This window comes from Musca autumnalis, unplaced genomic scaffold (genome assembly GCF_047663935.1).
Source record: "Musca autumnalis isolate F117 unplaced genomic scaffold, ASM4766393v1 scaffold_3, whole genome shotgun sequence".
NCBI lineage: Eukaryota > Metazoa > Arthropoda > Insecta > Diptera > Muscidae > Musca > Musca autumnalis.
Genome location: NW_027411866.1, coordinates 71,086,196 through 71,106,147, shown reverse-complemented (window position 1 = coordinate 71,106,147; position 19,952 = coordinate 71,086,196). Strand labels below are relative to the sequence as shown.

The 19,952-nt window shown below is 33.1% G+C and overlaps 1 protein-coding gene across 1 annotated transcript; it reads left to right on the top strand.

The window, feature by feature from the left end:
* Positions 1-6,016: 6,016 nt before the first annotated feature.
* rtv (QVR superfamily protein rtv) lies at positions 6,017-14,416 on the top strand. The gene is made up of 3 exons (XM_073976153.1): positions 6,017-6,213; positions 12,859-13,032; positions 13,990-14,416. Exons 1-3 carry the CDS (start codon positions 6,147-6,149, stop codon positions 14,208-14,210), a joined length of 462 nt encoding a protein of 153 aa, XP_073832254.1. The 5' UTR covers positions 6,017-6,146; the 3' UTR covers positions 14,211-14,416.
* The last annotated feature ends 5,536 nt before the right edge of the window (positions 14,417-19,952 follow it).

Below are 19,952 nucleotides of genomic sequence, written 5' to 3'. Positions count from 1 at the left end.
ATTTTTATTTAAATACAATTTTTTTCAAATGTATAAGAAAAAAATTTAAAATTAACTTTAAGTTCATATGTATTTTTCATTTCATAAAATAATTTATAATTGATTTAAATTTTTTAAGAAAATTAAGTACAAAATAAGTTGTAGCCATCTCAAATCGAACTATATTCAAAATTTGCCCTCAATCCTTGAAAAGTTTTTGTTCAAATTCGCAGATACTTTCTGAAAAAAGATAAGCGCCGCTGGCGAAAATATTTTTAAAAAACCGCGCGAGTTTTTACAAAAATATTTTTACAATTTAAGAAGATAAATTTTTTTAGAAATATTTAAATACTTTCTGAAAAAAGAAAAGCTTTCTGAAAGAAAAAATCGCGCGATTTTTTACAAAAATATTTTCACAACTTAAGAAAATAAAATTTTTTTTTGCAAAAATATTCAAGTACTTTCTGAAAAACGAAAAGCGCGGCAGGCGAAATATTTTTGAAAAAATCGCGCGATTTTTTACAAAAATATTTTCACAGTTTAAGAATATAAAAGGTTTTTGTAAAAAATATGCAAACACATTCTGAGAAACGAAAAGAGCCGCAGGCGAAAATATTTTTGAAAAAAATCGGGCGATTTTTTACAAAAATATTTTCACAATTTAAGAAAAAAAGTTTTTGTAAAAATATTCAAACACTTTCTGAACAACGAAAAGCGCCGCAGGCGAGAATATTTTTGTAAAAAGTCGCGCGATTTTTTTCAAATATATTTTCACAATTTAAAAAAATAAAAAGTTTTTGTAAAAGTATTAAAATACTTTCTGAAAAACGAAAAGCGCCTCAGGCAAAAATATTAAAAAAATCGCGCGATTTTTTACAAAAATATTTTCACAATTTAAGAAGATAAAAAGTTTTTGTAAAAATATTCGCGATTTTTTACGAAAATATTTTCACAATTTAAGAAAATAAAGAGTTTTTGTAAAAATATTCAAAAATATTTTCACAATTTAAGGAGGTAAAAAGTCGAAAATATTTCTGAAAAAATCGCGCGATTTTTTAGAAAAATATGTTCACAATTTAAGAAGATATAAAGTGTTTGTACAAATATTCAAATACTTTCTGAAAAACGAAAATATTTTTGAATAAATATCGCGATTTTCTTAACAAATATTTTTACAATTTAAAAATTCTCCTAACTGCTACTTACATAATTTCGGGCATAATTTCGTTTTTAACTAATTTTATGAAATCAGGAGAATTTTGTGGATACTTCGGTATTGGTTGGCACTTAGGCCTTCTCAAATGTATAATTCCGCATACGTTCTAACTTCTACTCCAAAATTTTAAAAAAAATAGAACTATAAATTTCAAAATTAAGGAAAGAAATTATTTATAAATAAAGAAAAACTCGTTGGGAGTTAGTCCGCTATTTTTTTGGGTGTTATGTCCGCTTTGCTTCACGGACATAACTCCCAACGAATTTTGGGAGTTATGTCCGTGGGAGTTATGTCCGGGCACCCAGACGAACACGTATAGATCGACACAGAATTTTACGTTGACCAAGAATATATGTATCTACAATATATACGATGGACAATATAATCATATTTGTCATTCCGTTTGTAACATATCGAAATATTCGTCGATGACCCTATACATCTTCGAAGAGGCTACAAAACTTTTTCCAAAAACTTGGCGAAAGAAATTATATGGATATTAGTTTTTGTTAACGAAATCTTGGCCACTGAACATGTACTTCTGTGTAAATATTTTTGCCCAGCACTGTATGTATTTTTAAATAAAGGAACTCACATAGCAAATAAGCAGCATTTCACTTCCATCAAATATGATTGGATTTGACACCATTACTTTTTAATTTTAACATTCTTAATAAACTCAAATAAAAATAGATTTTATGTGTATAGCTTTTTTCAGATGTTATTTATAAAAGGAGAATGCCCTCTCCCCAAAATTAAGAGAAAAATGAAAAAACAATGGTAAGAAAAATATCACACTTATGACTCCAGTAGAAAAAAGAAAATCTGGTAACAGTTACAGTCAGCGTGGTAAGGTTACACAAAGAGCATTTTTCATTACAATATAGCTATGAAGAAGGTACTACAAATAGCATTCAATGTATTCTGCCTATCCAATATGTATCCAAGGTAGCAGTAAGCTCACTGAAGAATAATATGGCAGCTTTACCCGATGTCTTTCTAACCTAGTTGCACTATAAGTTAATTACAAATATATCAGTTTAGGCCTCGTTCACAAGGAGATAAGACAGTGTGTTCAAACCAGAAGTTCGGAGTTAGAGTCGTAGTCGAGCTATTTTGTTAAAGTCAGAGTCGAGAATATAATACACGAATTCGGTCAAAATTATTTTTTCTACGTTTATAACTTACTTAGTTGGCCCTCTACTCAATAATGTTGGCGACATTTCCTGAGTATTTCAGCCATGTAAAACTTCTCTACAAGTGGTGTCTTAAGACGCGTAAGTCTTAAGTTAAGACTCTTAACACACTCCGTTCGGACTCGGCGATAAACAGTAGGTCCCATATCATTTAGCTAATATGAATCGGGAAGTCTCCCCTATCCCGTATGGGATGTTTGTGGAACAATTATTATATATCCACCGCTTCAAATTTTGGCCTATAGACTCCAATTACTAGGATGCTGTACGGAGCACACTCGGGAGATATATATTAAATTACGTAAAATTTCGAGTTCTATAGGCCTAATATGAGATTTGAATATTATCCTGTAGCGCGTACGGATTATTAAAAAAAAATTAAAAAAAAAACGAAATTCCGGCTTCAAAATGTAAGCATTAATTTTAGGTGGATGCAGTGGATATATCGAAAAATAAATAAATAAATAAATAAATTTATTTATTTATTTATTAATTTTTTATTTATTTATTTATTTTTTTTTTTTTTAATTTTGTCCCGCAGGACTTCTTTATTCATGAAAATATTTTCACATTACATTGACCTACGAAGCCAAATTGGCTTGTCTGTAGGATATAAAGATTAAATATTTTACTATTAACGAAATTCAAATTGGGCTGCAGACTTCATGTGTAGTCTGATTCTTTACTTAATTCATTATAATTTGTGTTTTTACTTATTTAACAAATAATTTTTCGTGTGTTTAATTTTGGTGATTTTATTTCTTATTTCTAACACCTCTTTTGGAAATTCATTCAGAATTGTTGGCAGAGCGACATCCAGAGATAACTTCCCATATTCATTTCTATAGCTTGGTATGATGTGACGGCCCTCTAATCTTCTTCTGGTGTTTTGTTGATGGTTTATTTTTTTGGCAAGGTTTGGATCTTCTGAGAATTCTGATGTTATTGTTATGGCATACAATTCTTTGATGTTTAGAATATTTTGCTTTTTATACATATTTTTTTACTGTCGTGTGTTCTATCTTCCTGAGAGTTGTTGTTTGATGTATGATGACATTTTTTTAATATTGATTTTACAGCGCAGTTGCCAAGATGATATAGGGCAAACGATGTTTTTCTCAATTTATTCTCTAGATTTTGAATATGCGTTTTCCATTTAAAGTTTTGATCGAGATAAATCCCTAAATATTTATAATTTTCGACCAGTTCTAAGTGAATGTTACATTTATCTTCTCGCTCATCTTCAACTTCGCGGATTTGTGCATGTAGGCAGTCATTATTATGAAAGACAACCTGATGTTCATTATTTTCGTTTTGTTTGGGTTGATTACAAGGCCTTTGTCGTGGCACCATTTTGTGATGATATTGAACTCATTCTGCATTATGTGTGCTGCTTCTGCGATTTCTTTGTGTGCAACTATTATTGCGGTATCATCCGCGTATGTGAAAGACTTGCTGTGGCGTAGGTGTTGAGTCATTTCGTTGGTGTAAATTAGATACAAAATTGGACCTAGTTTGGATCCTTGAGGAACTCCGTAACATGTAGATAATTGTATGCTGTTAGTATTGTCTATCTTCACGTTAAATGATCTCGATGATAGATAATCTTGAAACCATTTTAAGCAGTGACCTCTTATGCCTATTTTTTCTAATACGTTGATTATTTTTTCGTGCGAGAGTGTATCGAAGGCTTTACTAAAATCAATAAAGAGCGCAATACAGTTGTTTTGTTGGCTGAGTTGTTTATTTATGTGGTTACTGAAGTGCCCAAGAAGTTGGTTTATATTTTTGCCTTTCTGAAACCCATACTGGTTTTTATTTATTATTTTATATTTTGTTAAAAATCCATTTAGTCTTCGTACTATTATCTCTTCTAGAACTTTTTCTAGCACCGGTAATATAGAAATTGGTCTATAGTTAGCGTAGTCTGATTTGTTACCTCCTTTATATATAGGTCTGATTATAGATTGTTTTAATATTTGCGGTATCACAGGTTCTCTTAAACTCCCATTTATAAGATTGGTAATTATTGGTGTAAGGGTAGTGGCGTTATTTTTCAGATCAACCGCTCTTATGTTATCCATTCCTGCGCTTTTATTCGTGTTTAATGTGCATAGTATGTTGTGTATCTCAGATTCAGTCGCATATTCCATAAACATTGAGTTTGACAAGTTTCTGTCAACTCTGGAACTTAAGGTTTCAATATTGCATGGATGAACTATCGCTAACACATTTTGGTTGAATTTTGTTGCAAACTTGTCTGCTGTTTCCTTTGTGGTTTCGCCGGTAAAGTTGAGTTCAATGTGATCATCTATATTATTTGCCTTCTTTCCAGTAACTTCGTTTATTATTTTCCAGGTTTCACGAGGATTATTCTTATTTTGGACGAACCGATTATATAGGTGATTGTTTTTTGCATAGAGAATTTCTTTATTTAGTTTATTATTAAAGTTTTTATAGATTATTTCGTTTGTTTTGTTATTTTTGTTTTGACACCACTTTTTATACAGTCGATCTATTATGTTGCATGACTTTAATAACGATTCAGTTAACCATGGATGAGGATTACGTTTTTTTATATTTCATGTGTTCTTTTTTAGAGCTCTCGTAAATTTTGCTGAACGCGTTATGTATATTGTTATAAAGTTCGTTTGTATTATTTGAACGGTTTATAATATCTTGCCAATTTATGTTTTTTATTTGATTACACTGGTCAACAGGACTTTTGTTTCAACCAAAGTTGCAGTTGTTTCTAGATGAAATCGGCGAGTTATTTTCAAATCCGGTCCCGGTTTTTCTCTATCAGCTCTTGTTTTTGAGATATAGCTCAAAATCAGTTTTTACGAGTTTAACCCAGACTATCGTTATTTTCGGATACAAATATATATTTTGTTGTGGGTTTTTCGACATTAGTATATTAAGGAGATGTTGTACGCTCTATACAAATCGTTTTTGAAATAGTTATGGTGAGTATATATCAAAAAATATAGAAAATATACGACGGACCTTGTAAAAATTGCATATTTTGAGTACTTTAAGCTGAAATTACGTCATCGGGGGAAGTCATAGGATCTTCATATGGTACTCCGGATATGCTTAGGGTGTCTACTATATAATCCTGTATTCAAATGTATAATATAAAGTTCATAGCCCCCATGATTCGACCATAACCTAAAAATCGCCATCGCAGGTAGGTTGTTTAGTATTTTCTTTGTGTCAGTACAATTTCACGAAATGTTATATGAGTTAACTATGTTGCATACCTTAAGGCGCATATTTTTAATATTGTTCCGGAAAATTGAAATTGCACAGCATTTATCTTTTGTATAGATTTGAATGACCAGCGGCATCTGTGCCTGAATGTTGAGCATTTTGTCATTTATTGTAGACACCACTCTTTTGCAACAGCTTTTTGTTTTCCATTACCCTGTTATCAAAGACATGGTCCTTGTCGATAAAACTGTGACACAATAACAACTAGCTAAATAAGTGTTGGTAATTCTATTTACCTAGTGGCATCTAGGCGCCACCTAACGTTGCATGGCATAAACTATAGTAATCTATATCTATTGACAACTCTCCCACTATACATATTTTTGAAGATGTGGCATTACCAAAACGTTTCAGTTGTCAATCAGACTTGTTAAAGGAATGTTTATAAGCCACTCCGCCTAAACGAATGGAAAATAAAAATTAAAATCAAAAAAAAAAAATAAAATCAATCAATAATTTTAGAAAATTTTAAACCACGAAAAATGCTCAAATTAAGTGTTCAAATAACTGTGATAATAATTCTAATAAGTACATTTAATTCCTCGGATGGTAAGTTGCAAAAAAGACTGAAAGAAAGAAAGAAAAAAAACAATGCTGTGGAAAGTGGTCAACGCAAATCGAGTTCGTGTCTTATTGAAGTCTTTTGTTATGTTTCATGGCAAGTCACAAATATATTTACAAGCGTACATACAAACAAACATACATATTGATCGCAAAAGAAAGAAAAGTGAATGAATTGGTAAAGGTATTAGTGGTGTACAATGCTGGTAATTGAAATTTACGGAACGGTGGTACCATGTTGCTCTGTTATTGTTAGTGTTATCATTGTTGCTGTTGTTGTTGGACTGGAGCGTAACAGTTTTTGGGTTTATTTTATTCGTCATTCCACGAATTTTCTTTGTATAACTTGTGAGTAACTAACTAACCATCCAATGAAGGTGGTTTTGATGTCAGCTCAAAGAGTGAAACACCAATGTCAAGTGATTAACTTCTCATTTCCTTTGCAATGTGGAAAGTCCCACTAACTAAAAGAACTACACAAAGAATGTAAACACAAACACATTCACACTTAGAACCTGAGTGTTACCTAGATTTATTTTCAAATAATTAAGTGTGATACTTGTTTCTAAATGTTATCGTATTATGTTCCGCACCTAAAATCACATTTAAAATGTCAAAGTTTCAATTTGCTTAGATTTTTAGAAAAATTTAAGATATCAACAAAAATAAACAATTGCCTGGCTTATATTGGGAATTTACTAAAAGATGGTTGGATATTGATCATTTTCTGTGTGGAAGTTTTCTACCAAGTAACAGTCGCTACAGTGACATCGAGCGGTATCGAACTCACAATACCTCTTCTATGAGGACTATATCGAATAGTGTATGTATCGATCATTCTCAGCGGGAATGTTTTGTACTCCCAACGAATACTAAAAACCAAATTTTAGCCAATTTGTTAAGAAAATTAATATTAAATGCCAAATTTCAGCCATTTAGGTAGGGAATTGAGGCCACAACTTTCAAAATACCGAAAATAGGAAGGTACCGTTCTATGGGAATATATATCTAAACGTCAACCCATACCGACAAATTTCTGGTAAAAAGTTGTAAACCCCCAACGAAGACTAAGTACCAAATTTAAGTCATTTCTTTGGATATTGAGGCCATAACCTTCAAAATACCGGAGGTACCGTTCTATGGGTGCTTTGTGCAAATGAGGATCTATAATGAAAAATTTCTGGGGGAAAGTCGGAAGTCCCAATGAAGCCTAAACCCCCAGTGCGATATTAAGGCCACAACCTTCAAAATACCGAAAATTGGGAGGAACCGTTCTATGTGGGCTATTTTTAACATGCACCCTTACTGACAAATTTCTAGGGGAATATTTTGTTGCTGCAAAGGAAGACTAAATGTCAAAATTAGCCATTTCGGTAAGATAATGTGATCAAAATGAGGACTATATCAAAACTTAGACCTATGTGACACATTCCCGGGGGAAAACTTGGGAGCCCCAAAGAAGATATTGAGACCACAACCTTCAAAATGCCGAAAAATGGAGGTATCCTTCTATGTGGGCTATATGACAATGTGGACCTATACTGATAATTATCATTATTATATACATATACCAAATGTCATCCATTTCGGTTTGATAATAACACTGAAACCTTCAAAATGTCGAAAATCGGGAAGACGTGGACCGATACCGACAAATTTCTGGTGAAAAGTTGTATACCCCCAACGAAGACTATATACTAAATAAACACATAGTTAAATAAGTACTGGAACCATGGCTCAATTACAGGTCACCCCAGCAAAATCAGATAATTTAGATTTAAGCCCTCGGCACATACGGTCCGTTTAGTGACACGTTGGCACACGCGTTGTCCCAAAACAGTTAAATTATGTTTAACTTTAATGCGTCAGCCATATTAGCTCTGTTCCTTTACATGCAAGAATCTTCAAGTTTTACAACTTTTTACTCGACAAGCGTTCCTTAACTTCAGACACCATACAAATCATATGGAAGTAGATTACAACTTTTGCTACTTTTGCCAGTTTTACCATTTTCAAAAGTAAAGGAACAGACCAATTGTTGTTTTTCAAAAAACTTGGCTTCACTTACACTTTTTTCATGTGGTTGTTGTGTCGCAACGCTCAACGCACCGTGTGCCGAGCGCTTTAAGCTGTCAAAATTCATACGAAAACAGGTAGATGTATTTCTAAAAAAAAGACAACAAATAAACCATGGTACAATAATACAGGTAGCATTATCAAGCCAGCTGATGGTAACATAATGTGTCAATTGCATTGAATTGATGTCAAATTTTGACATCTTATGTTGCCAACAATTGCCGATGCGGCTACCTGTGTATTTGTACCATGAAATAAACTTAATGTTGTACACCATGGTAGAATAAGAAAAGGTAGCAGCAATACACAGCTGACTGAACTGGGTTGTAACGTTAGTGTCAAATTTCATATGACATTTTATACATTTATTTCTATTTCGATGTACATTAGGGACATATATTTTTTGTGAAAAAAGTATATCATTCGGAAAAAAATATTTCCCAGAAAGACTTCTTCATATCAATGATATGTAACCTCCTCCAAGTTCGAACGATAAGCCGCGCAGTAAATCCCCGCTTGTAGAGGCGATACAACGTTTGTTAATATGTGAGGTATTTTGTTAAAATTTAAAAAAATAAAGCCCTAATAAACATGTGCTTCTTTGATTTCTAAAACAAAGCTTTGAAAGAGCTTCTCCTTTTTCTGTGAATTTCCAGCGACCCCAAACTGTTCTGCAAGAATTCTACTTTCTGCGAGAATTTATGCATTTAGTGGAATGATGTGAAAACATAAAAATTGAAAATGTGACGAATTTTCATTCATGTTTTCCAAAATATTCAACCAAATGTGAAAAATTATTAGTTTTTTAAATTCCAATAATTTATAGACATTTCCTTGTTTTGTTTACAAATACAACTGGCAGTAACGTTACAAACAAAAACAAATTCCTTTGTGGTTGTTGTTCGAGTTGTATTTGTTGTAGTATTAACTTTACCTTGTATTTGTTCTACCATGGTTGTACACGTATAATGAGAATTTGTTTGAGAATTTAATTCACAATAGTTTATTTTAGCACTTTAAGATCGATCAGCTTGTATTTTCTGTTTCGTCATACAAAAATAACAACGGTTACAACTTTTTCACGGAAAATGTTCTGTATGTATCTACCTGAATTGATAGAAAAGAATTCGCCTCAAAAATTTTTTCGCCTCTTTATGAATTTTGACGTTTCAAATCTTTGTTTTTCTTTGAAAAACGACTGGAACCATGGTGCAATTACTTAGGTAGATGCCTCAGCCCAGCTGATCGAATCTAAAACGTCAAAAAACTAGGAATTCGCTATGAGAAATCAAAACAAAAAACCATATGATTCGGTAATGGGGTTTCTACACGGTATGTTTTTTACATATTCATGCATATCAACTGTCACTTTTTTCGCCCATATGTAATTCCTTCTGCACGGCAAAAGTTTATTTTTCATTCGTTTTCTGTTGTTTTCTTTATTTATATCGCTTACAAACAAAACAGCTGTTTACCTTTGGTTGTACAGAAAAGAATAGAGCGCGTTCTATTCGAAAAATATACATATGTATGCACATAACACTTTGATGCATTGAAATTTCTGTATGGTTCACACCATGTGTACAAAATTCAGATTTGTAAAAAGTGACAGTTGGTATGCACAAATATGTAAAAAACATACCGTGTAGAACACCCTTAAGTAAGAGATAGCATGTGTTCACTTCACTGTACAAACACAAGCGATAAAAAGAGACAACAAGAAACCATTTGGCGAACATTTTGACAGTTTACATTACAAAAAAAGTTGCTTTGTTGTAGCAATTCGCCGATGTTTCTACCTAAGCATGATACAATTAGAAAGGTAGATGCCTCAGCCCAGCTAATCGAATCTAAAACGTCAAAAAACTATGAATTCGCCATGAAAAATCAAAACAAAAAACCATATGATTCGGTAAGTAAGAGATAGCATGTCTACACTTTATAGACAAACGCAAGCGATAAAAAGAGACAACAAGAGACCATTTGGCGAAAATTTTGACAGTTTACATTACAAAAAAAGTTGCTTTGTTGTAGCAATTCGCCGATGCATCTACCTTTCTTATTGTACCATGTACCTAATGGGTACTTTACACGATATGTTTTTTACATATGAGTTGTCACTTAGCATATACATTTTGTATGGGAGAAGTGACAACTCATATGTAAAAAACATATCGTGTAAAGTACCCATAAGTAATTGTACCATGACTGGAACGAAGCTCACATGAAAACGTCAATAACAAGCTTGGCATCACTTGGTTGATCGTTGCCAATGTGTTAAATGTTGTAAAACACTTCTATGTGGCAATGATCTTGCGAAATCATAAATGAAAATCATCAATGTTACCATATGATTTCAAAAATTACACGCCTCGGTAAATGGCATGTAGAAATTATTTAGTAGTCACACGCGCAAAATTTGAGGTAAAAAATTGAGTTTTTGAGAGAGAGCGGAGAGGATAGATCCCCTCTCTTTTACATCCCCGCTCTCATCCAAAAACTCAATTTTCTTTACCGCAAATTTTGCGCGTGTGACTTCTAAATTACCAAACGCGTAGGTATCTACCTACCCGTTTACCTAGGCGTTGAAATTTCGGGCATAAAGACCGCGGCACATAAGCTGTAAACACATCCAACGTTGGAGTAAAGTTTTGTGACATTTCTGGTAGATGAGTAAAAGACAAATTACTGCCAAGTTTTCAATTTTTCTTTATTCTTCTACCAGAAATGACACAAAACTTTACTAAAACGTTGAATGTGTTTAGGGCTATACGGTCCGTTGTGCGTCCCGCTTCAACAACCACATAAAAACTTCAAGAACAAACTTGGCATCACTTACCCACTTTTCATGTGATTGATGTTCGTAATGCGTGACGCGGCGCACAACGGACCGTATGTGCAGCGGTCTTAAGTGTCGCGATACAACAACCACATGAAAACTTCAAGAACAAACTTGGCATCACTTACACTCTTTTCATGTGGTTGTTGTTTTTCACGCGTGAAACGGCACTCATTAAAAATCTCACGAATAATGACCTTCACCCTAAAAAGGTAAAACTGAAAAATTACATATTTTTTATTATTTTTTAAAACAAAAATGTATTTGTACAGCAAAAGACATCAGCTGGGCTTATCCCCTACACACATCCAACGTTTGAGTAAAGTTTTGTGTCATTTCTGGTAGATGAATAAAAGACAAAGTGCTGCCAAGTTGCAGTCTTTATTCTTCTACCAGAAATGACACAAAACTTTACTGAAAAGTTGGATGTGTTCTCAGCTTTACAGGGTCACCTTGTTATTGCATCATGGCTAGAAGTAAATATCTATACTTTTGTTGATATTTTGCACAAGCACTTCACAGAAATATAGAGGAGAAAAAACAATTGCTTTTCCTTAAAAAATAAACAAAAATAAAATTTAAGGCCGCTGCACATACGGCGCGTTGCGCTACAACAACCACATGAAAACTTTAACAACAAACTTGGCATCACTTACACATTTTTTATGTGGTTGTTGTTTTCAACGCGCAACGCGGCGCTCAACGGACCGTACGTATTTACTTTTTTGAAAAATTTGTACTTGTCACTACGGACACATCCATATTACCAAAAAGCAGCGTAATATCTATTCATTTTAATAGATTTTAGGTTAGGGGTTTTTAATCCGACAATATCGATAGACAAAACTATCTATTGATATTGAATTTTTAACAAATAATTGAAATTATCGATAGTGCAATCGATTTTTACCAGCTCTAATCTACATAGGGGACAGTTTATATATGTTCTGCTCCAGAACCTACAAGAAGGTACTACCCATGGCATCTTATGCACCCAGCAAAATTTGAAGGAAGGGGTTCCATGCGATGACGTGAAGTGGTTAAAGATCCGATCTTTTCATCAGCATTTGAACCTATGCAAAGGAAGTCGTGAAAGATCCGATCTTTTCATCAGCATTTGAACCCATTCCATCGAAGCAATAGAGATAAATTTTGTGTTTTTATTTATACACATTTTTTTATATATTTAAAAAAATGTGTATAAATAAAAACATTAATTATTTACAATAGGCTTAATGTTGTCGGAGACTCGAAATCACAATCAAAGTTGTTAAAACTCTCGTCGCAATGAAATGTCATTGCAAAGTGTTGGTGAAAATGACATGCCAAAGCTTTGGTGAAAATAACATGTCAAAACATTGGTGTAAATGACATGCTTTGGACCCAAAAATGAATAGCATCTTTTGGGGTCCACGCTCTTATAAAATTCATCGATGAAGATGCTAAAAAGATGGCATGCCAGATCACTTTCACCCATGATTGAATAGCATTTTTGGCATCGAACATTTTGCTGGGTACTTTTTACTACGATAATTTTTTTTACTTTATGTTATCGAAAAAATAGTAAAAATGAGATTCTTGCAGTACTGGAACAAACCAATTAATATATGTGAGCCATCAAAATTTAACAGATAACCTTTTCTCATAACACCTAGATATAAAAACAACAATTTTGTACCATTATTTGTTTATATATAACCCCATTATTTTTCTTTCAGCATTACTTAGACGTTGTTTTCAATGTAGATCCCGTGGAGAATTAGGCAGCTGTAAGGATCCCTTCACATTCAATGCAACCGACGTTGAAAAAGAATCTGGAGTTACTGCTATACCATGTGCATCTGGTTGGTGTGGAAAAGTAATTGAAGGAGGTGGTACTTATGCTGTTGATGGTATGTATATGTTAGGAATGTATAGGAATAGTACGTTTATATATAACCGGATTTAACAAACCCACTAGATTATAAATGTGCATTCCCATGGTACCACAGTTTATACAGTTGGCCATTCAGCCCAAACTAGTTAGCCCTGACTATTTAGTTTGCTGTCAAATACATAAAATACAAAGGAAATCAAATCACAATAATGAACAATCTATTATGTTTGTTGTCAAATGTTGTTAACAGAACTCTGAATGGCCAACTGTATAAACTGTGCATGGTACAATAATTCTTAGGTAGGCCACAGCTAACAGCTGATTACAATTTTTTTTTTTTTTTGTTATGGCTTAATCTGTCAAAACCGTGTTGACATGCAGAGTTGATATTTATTATTGATCAAAAAATTCAACTCTGTTTTGTTTTCATTTCAACATTTCGTTCTTCTTCTTCTTCTTTGTATACTCATCCGTTATCATTCGTCAAAACAATTTTGACGTTTTAAGCCATAGCGACAGGGTTGTATTTTTTTGGCGATTCTCATACCTGGCCTACCTATGAATTATTGTACCATGTGCATTCCTTTGCGTATACGTCAAATAAGAAGGTTAACCCTGCAAAAGGCTATAATATAAACATGGCCTTAGTTCAAAATCTACTATAAAATTGTTATTTACAAGCAAACAAACAACAACCACATGAACAATTCAAAATAAAACTTGGCGTCACTCAGACCTGGGCCTCAATTCTTGTTCTATGAAAATTTGAAATGAAAACTTTTATAAAGGAAATAAATGTCAAATGAAAAATTTTGCAAAGAAAATATTTTTCATTTTAAATTTTCATAGAACAAGAATCCAGCCCCAGTTCCTGTTTCATGTGATTGTTGTTTTAACACTGATGAACAAACATGAACTCTTTTATGATACATTTACATGTGAATTTTAAATCGGATTTTTTTATATTTTGCAGATTATGATCAGGCCATACAGCGGATGTGTGTACAACGTGGACCAGACGACAATCAAGATAGATGCGCCAATACAGTTTACAATTATAAGAAAGTCTATATGTGTTTCTGTCAAGGAGATTTGTGCAATGGTAGTGAAACTATATTAAATCATAAGAATGCAATGAAAATGTTAGGACTTGCTGTATCTATGTTGTTGACAGTTAATTATCGATTTTTATAACAAAGATAAAATACTATAAATTTTAAATAAAATATTTAGTTTAGAATAAAAAATTATTTGTTTATAGAAGCTGTATTTTCTGAATGTTTAATAATAAGCTCTCTCCACTAAAATTTGGACTATTAGTATTAGCACAAACGTATTGTTGGCACTATTTCTGGTAGAAGAATAAAGAAAAAATGAAACTTGGCAGCACTTTGTATTTTATTCAACTACCAGAAATGACACAAAACTTTACGCAAAAGTTGGATGTGTTTTCAGCTTTATTCATCTACTAGAAATTACACAAAACTTTACTCAAACGTTGGATGTATTTTCAGATTTGGAATTTTAGACACTCTTTTTATATTTGGAAAAAAACTGCGACATCTATTACAAATAGAATAATTCGAATTACAAATGTAATAATTCGAATTACAAATGTAATAATTCGAATTACAAATGGAATTCTCGAATTACGAATGAAATGTTACGAATTATAAATAGAATTCTCGAATTACAATTAAAATAATTCGAACTACATCTCAAAAAGGTGTAGTTCAGCTTTCGACATGGACTCCAACTCCACTCCATTAAAAATTTCCGTCTCGTGAATTACCGCAAAAATGTTCACAACATAAGTTGTTATTTCTTTACTAAGGGGTAGTTTACACTATATGTAAATGTCATCTGACATGAAATTTCCCATCGTTATATATTCGCTAATATGTGCAATATTGTAGATTTTCCTTACGCGATTTACTCTGTGCGTCCACACCAGCAAAAATGTAAAAAAACGACGTCTCCACATTGCCTCCGTGGGTAGATATGGAATAGTTTTATTTCGTGTCAGATGACATTTACATATAGTGTAAACTACCCCTTAATAACTAACAGCCGTTAGCAGGCTCTATATGTCGAAAGAAGAATGTGTGCGAATGGAACACGCCCGAACTTTAGTTTTCGAAATAATTTTAGCTTTGCATTTGCTTCAAAACAAAAAAACAAATTTGAAAAACACACAAGAGTTTGGACGTGTTTCTTTCGCACACATTATTCTTTCAACATACAGGAACAAGCTGTAATTCTTCGAAATGTATACACTCTTGCTTATCTTTTGAAGAAACCCAGCAAAAAGTTTGGAAGTAGTGCAATGCACAGTTATGATTTCAATACATCTTTCGATGCAGTCTACACGGAGATATGAAAAATGCACTCCGCTCGATACATTTCAGAAGCACTCGCTTATACATAGATTCTTAGCCAAGCAAGCAAATTTTTTGATCCCTACAGTCGCAGTTTTTTTCTGAACACAAGAAAGAGTTTCTGGAATTATAAGAATTTGTTAAAAAAAATAAAGAAATACAAACTAAAGATACGGTCATTGCTGTAATTCACGAGACGCAAATTATTTTTGAAGTGGAGTTAAGGTGGGAACAGAATGAAATACGCCGCTCTTTTCACGCTCAGTTTCATGTCAAAGATTAAAGGCCAAGTACTACCTAATTAATTTGAATTAGGTAGTACTTTGCCTTTAGTCTTTTACATGAAACTGAGCGTGATAAGTCCCGGTCCACACTAGAATGATTTCATTCAAAAAATTTCATGAAATTATGCGTCTCTAGATCGACCTCCATAGTAGAGTAAAATCACAAAGTTGCTGTAGTGGGGAATTCGATTTAAGAACACCTAATTTCATGAAATTTTTTAATGAAATTCTACTAGAAATTCACTAAAGCGGCGTATTTCATTGTGTTTCTACCTTTAGAGTTTTTTTTGGAAATCTGAACTGGGGTTGGAGGAAAAATGAAAAACCATTTGGATGATGAAGCAATATCAGTTGCGGTGTCACAAAAAGCAGAGCAGGGGAAGTAAAGGCCTGCGTACATAAGCTGCCTTGCCTGATTGCCTTGCTTTCCTGCTTCATTTGTGACATAATAAAAATAAAAGAATAAAGAAGGCCGAGCAAATTTCGAACTGGGTTGCCTTTTCTTTTTTATTCTTTTATCAGAAGCAAGCAAGGCAAATTATAAAGGAATACCAAAGCCTCTTTGCAAATCCGCATGTGTTCCCCCCTCTAGCAGGCTCTGGAATTCCTTTATAACTTGGCATTTGGAAAGCAAGCAACGATTGATTCTGTTCTGGCCTTAATATAGCTGTATTCTTACATGCAAATCCCTCGGTTTTTGATTGAGAACATACTTTTACTACATTCCTAAAAAATCCCTGACTTTATATGAATGTAACATTATAGCTTTGTTCAAGACCTAACAAGTTTTTACAATTTTTACGTCTTTTACACATTTTACCCGAAAAACCGTTCCCGTAAACAAAAAAATTGTAAAATGTTCACTTCTCTTTAAACAAAAACGCCGCTGAATTACGCTCTCTTTAAAAACTTTTTACTCGACAAATTTGAGCGTGTAAAAAATAGTAACATGGTTGCCGGCGTCTGATTGGCCGGTATGCCGACTTTGACATTTGTTCCAGTTTTTTGACGTATTTTCCATTCTCCCGTTCCCGAACTATTTCAACAAATTTTGTGTTAGAACAATTTTTTTACAGTTCTCTCTTTTACGAGTTTTACTATTAAAAGGTACGGGAACGAAGCTTATGTGTGTTCGTTTACTCAAAATTTGTACAATACTGGATGCTGTTCGTTTACTCTTCAGTACAATACAAAAGGCCTTAGTCGTTTACAAGAAGTTACTGGACTTGCACAAATTATTGAGTAAACGAACACATCTATTTATGATTAAATTTTGATCGCATATTTAAAATTTGCATCAAAAGTCAAAAATTACAAAAAAGTCGATTTTTGTGAATTGCTTGCGTTTTAGGCCAATTACGTGGAAATGCATCGGCCAAATGAAGCTTTATAAGCATGGAATGACAGACAATGCTATAACCACAGTTTATACAGTTGGCCATTCAGCCCAAACTAGTTAGCCCTGACTATTAAGTTTGCTGTCAAATACATAAAATACAAAGGAAATCAAATCACAATAATGAACAATCTATTATGTTTGTCGTCAAATGTTGTTAACAGAACTCGGAATGGCCAACTGTATAAACTGTGGCTATAACAAAATGTAAAAACCCCACAAAAATTTGCGAAAATATCCGAGTTTTAGGTCAAGTTTGCAACCATTTTTGGTGGCGTTTAAACGACCAGTGGCTTTATGGGGGTAATGTTCGTTGAAGAACGCATAGGTTTTCATAGTTCGATGTTTTCATTCACGAGCAAATTCTCGATTGTATACCGTAATTAACCCCCTGTTTTTGTAAAAATTTTTATTCTATTCACACGAATTGTCAAATTTTGTAGACGGAGTTACCCGCGCGGAATCCTTAACGATATTTGGAATGTGCGTTTTCTGGGAACAGAGCTATGGATGCATAAATTATTACGAATATAGACGAACGAACAATAATTATGCTTGGTTTACATTTACGAAATCCACTCGATTAAAACTGTCAATTCCATTGCTTAAACGTCAAATGAAATCGAATGGATTTCAGATGAGTTTTCATTTGACGTATACGCAAAGGGATTGACAGAAATCGAGTGGATTTCGTAAATGTAAACCAAGCATAATTTTTGTTCGTTCGTCTATATTCGTAATAAGTTATGCAAGTGGTGTTAACACTAGCCATCAATGCCGTATGAGCTAGATGGATTAGACATTGAATTATTTGTAAGCTAATTTAAAACGATATTGTTGAAATTAACCCACTTAGCGCCGAGAATTTTTTTGCGAGAAAACTTAAACATTTTTATGAAAATTATATTTTTGAAACTTTTTAAGCGTTTTTTAAAAATTACTTTTTTCTCTAATACGTATAGTTTTCCTGCAATCGGGCCTTCTTTTAAAAGTTCCAAAAACTTTGGAGTGTAATATTGGTGTATCCTTACATGCCAATCCCTCGGTTTTTGATTGAGAAAATACTCTTACTATATTCCTAACAAATCCCTGACTTTATATGATTCTAACATTTATGTTTAAATTTTTATCGCATATTTAAATTTTTCATCAAAAGTCGAAAATTACAAAAAAAAGTCGTTTTTTAATAGCTTGGGTTTTAAGCCTATTGCGTGGAAATGCGTAGCTCAAATGAAGCGTTATAAGCGTCAAATGACAGATAACAGACAATACTATATCAAAATTCAAAAAAAAACCTACAAAAATATTCGAAAACACCAGAGTTTTACGTAAATATTTGCAACCATTTTTTGTGGCGTTTAAACGACCAGTGGCTTTATCTGGGTTAATAGCATGTTCCCACGAGCGTTTGAATGATGTCTGTGTTTAGACACACAAATTTCTCTGGGAAGTAAATTGAGTTTTTGGGAGAGAGCGGAGAGGAAAGAGCTCCTTAATACTCTTTCCTACCCCCTATTGCCTAAAAATTGAATTTACTTTCCCGAGAAATTTGTGTGTCTAAACACGGACTATTTATGTTGTTCGAATTAACCCGTTTCCGCGACACTATTCGTCATTCATAAGGTGTTTTCGTTTACTCAATAATTTGCACAAGTCTAGTAATTTCTTGTAAGCGACTAATGCCCGCAATTTCTAGCCCTAGGTAACCGTGATTTCGAAGGCGTTTCGTGATTTCGCGCGGAGTCATGCAAAATTTATCATGATTTCCCATACAAAAATGAAATCATCTTATTTCGTGATTTCAGCGAAATCAACATCGAAATCACAGTACACATGATATACAACCCTGTGTTTGCCTAAAAAAGTGCCAAAAGTTGCAACACTTTTCACGTATCACAATAAACAAGGTAGATGGTCAATTGCTGCAACAAAAAATTTTAGTATAAAAATTTGTAAACAATGTGAATAAAATATTAAATTACTTTTCTTAAATGCTATTTTTCATTGTGTTCCCGTACTTTTTTAATGGTAATGTTAGAAAAAAGAGCGAATTGTCAAAAATTTATTAAAAATTCCGGGAACGGAAAAATGTCGGAAATTGCAAAAACTCCAACATAAATGTCAAAATCAACGTTAGCAATCATATCATGATCATGCTTGCTGCTAGTTTCTACTAGGCCAAAATTGTATGGCAGAAATCAGGAGAAGAACACAACTGTTATCGATCAAAATTTATTATCATTTTTCCATTTGTTGAAACCATACACAATTAATACGATATATAGATAATTTTACGATAATTTTCGAAATAAAGTTGTAAAGTTCTATATTGTCGTATATTTTTGATGACTAATACAATTTATAATAACTTGTTTTGAAAATTCATGTTCGATCATTGTGATATGTTTGAAATCAACAAAAAATAAGTGTAAACACCGGGGTGTATTTCAGGATTTCGTGAAATCCAGTGGATTTTGGAGCGCAAATGTAAACTTGGCATACGCGTTTAGTAATTTCTACGTGCCATTTACCGAGGCGTGTAAATTTTTAAATCATGTGGTAACATTGGTGATTTTCATTCATGATTTCGTAAAAAGATTGTCATATTTAAGTGTTTTACAATTTTTAACACATTGGCAACGATCAACCTGGCAAAATCCTTGGTGTAAGTAGCACGGCCGTTTTCGACCCGGTAACGTTACCTAGTCCCGGTCCACACTAGCGTGAATTTCATTAAAAAATTTCATGAAATTAGGTGTTCTTAAATCGAATTTTACTCTACTATGGACGTCGATCTATAGACGCATAATTTCATATCAAAATTTCAGTGATATTACTGTAGTATGGCCCGGGACCTATGGATTGAAATTATGAAATT

What these genes read in the sequence shown, in the direction of transcription:
- rtv (XM_073976153.1), top strand. Translation starts at nt 6,147, where the DNA reads ATGCTCAAATTAAGTGTTCAAATAACTGTGATAATAATTCTAATAAGT. An exon ending in TACATTTAATTCCTCGGATG is followed by an intron (nt 6,214 to 12,858) that starts GTAAGTTGCAAA and finishes TTTTTCTTTCAG; the next exon opens with CATTACTTAGACGTTGTTTT. An exon ending in TGGTACTTATGCTGTTGATG is followed by an intron (nt 13,033 to 13,989) that starts GTATGTATATGT and finishes TATATTTTGCAG; the next exon opens with ATTATGATCAGGCCATACAG.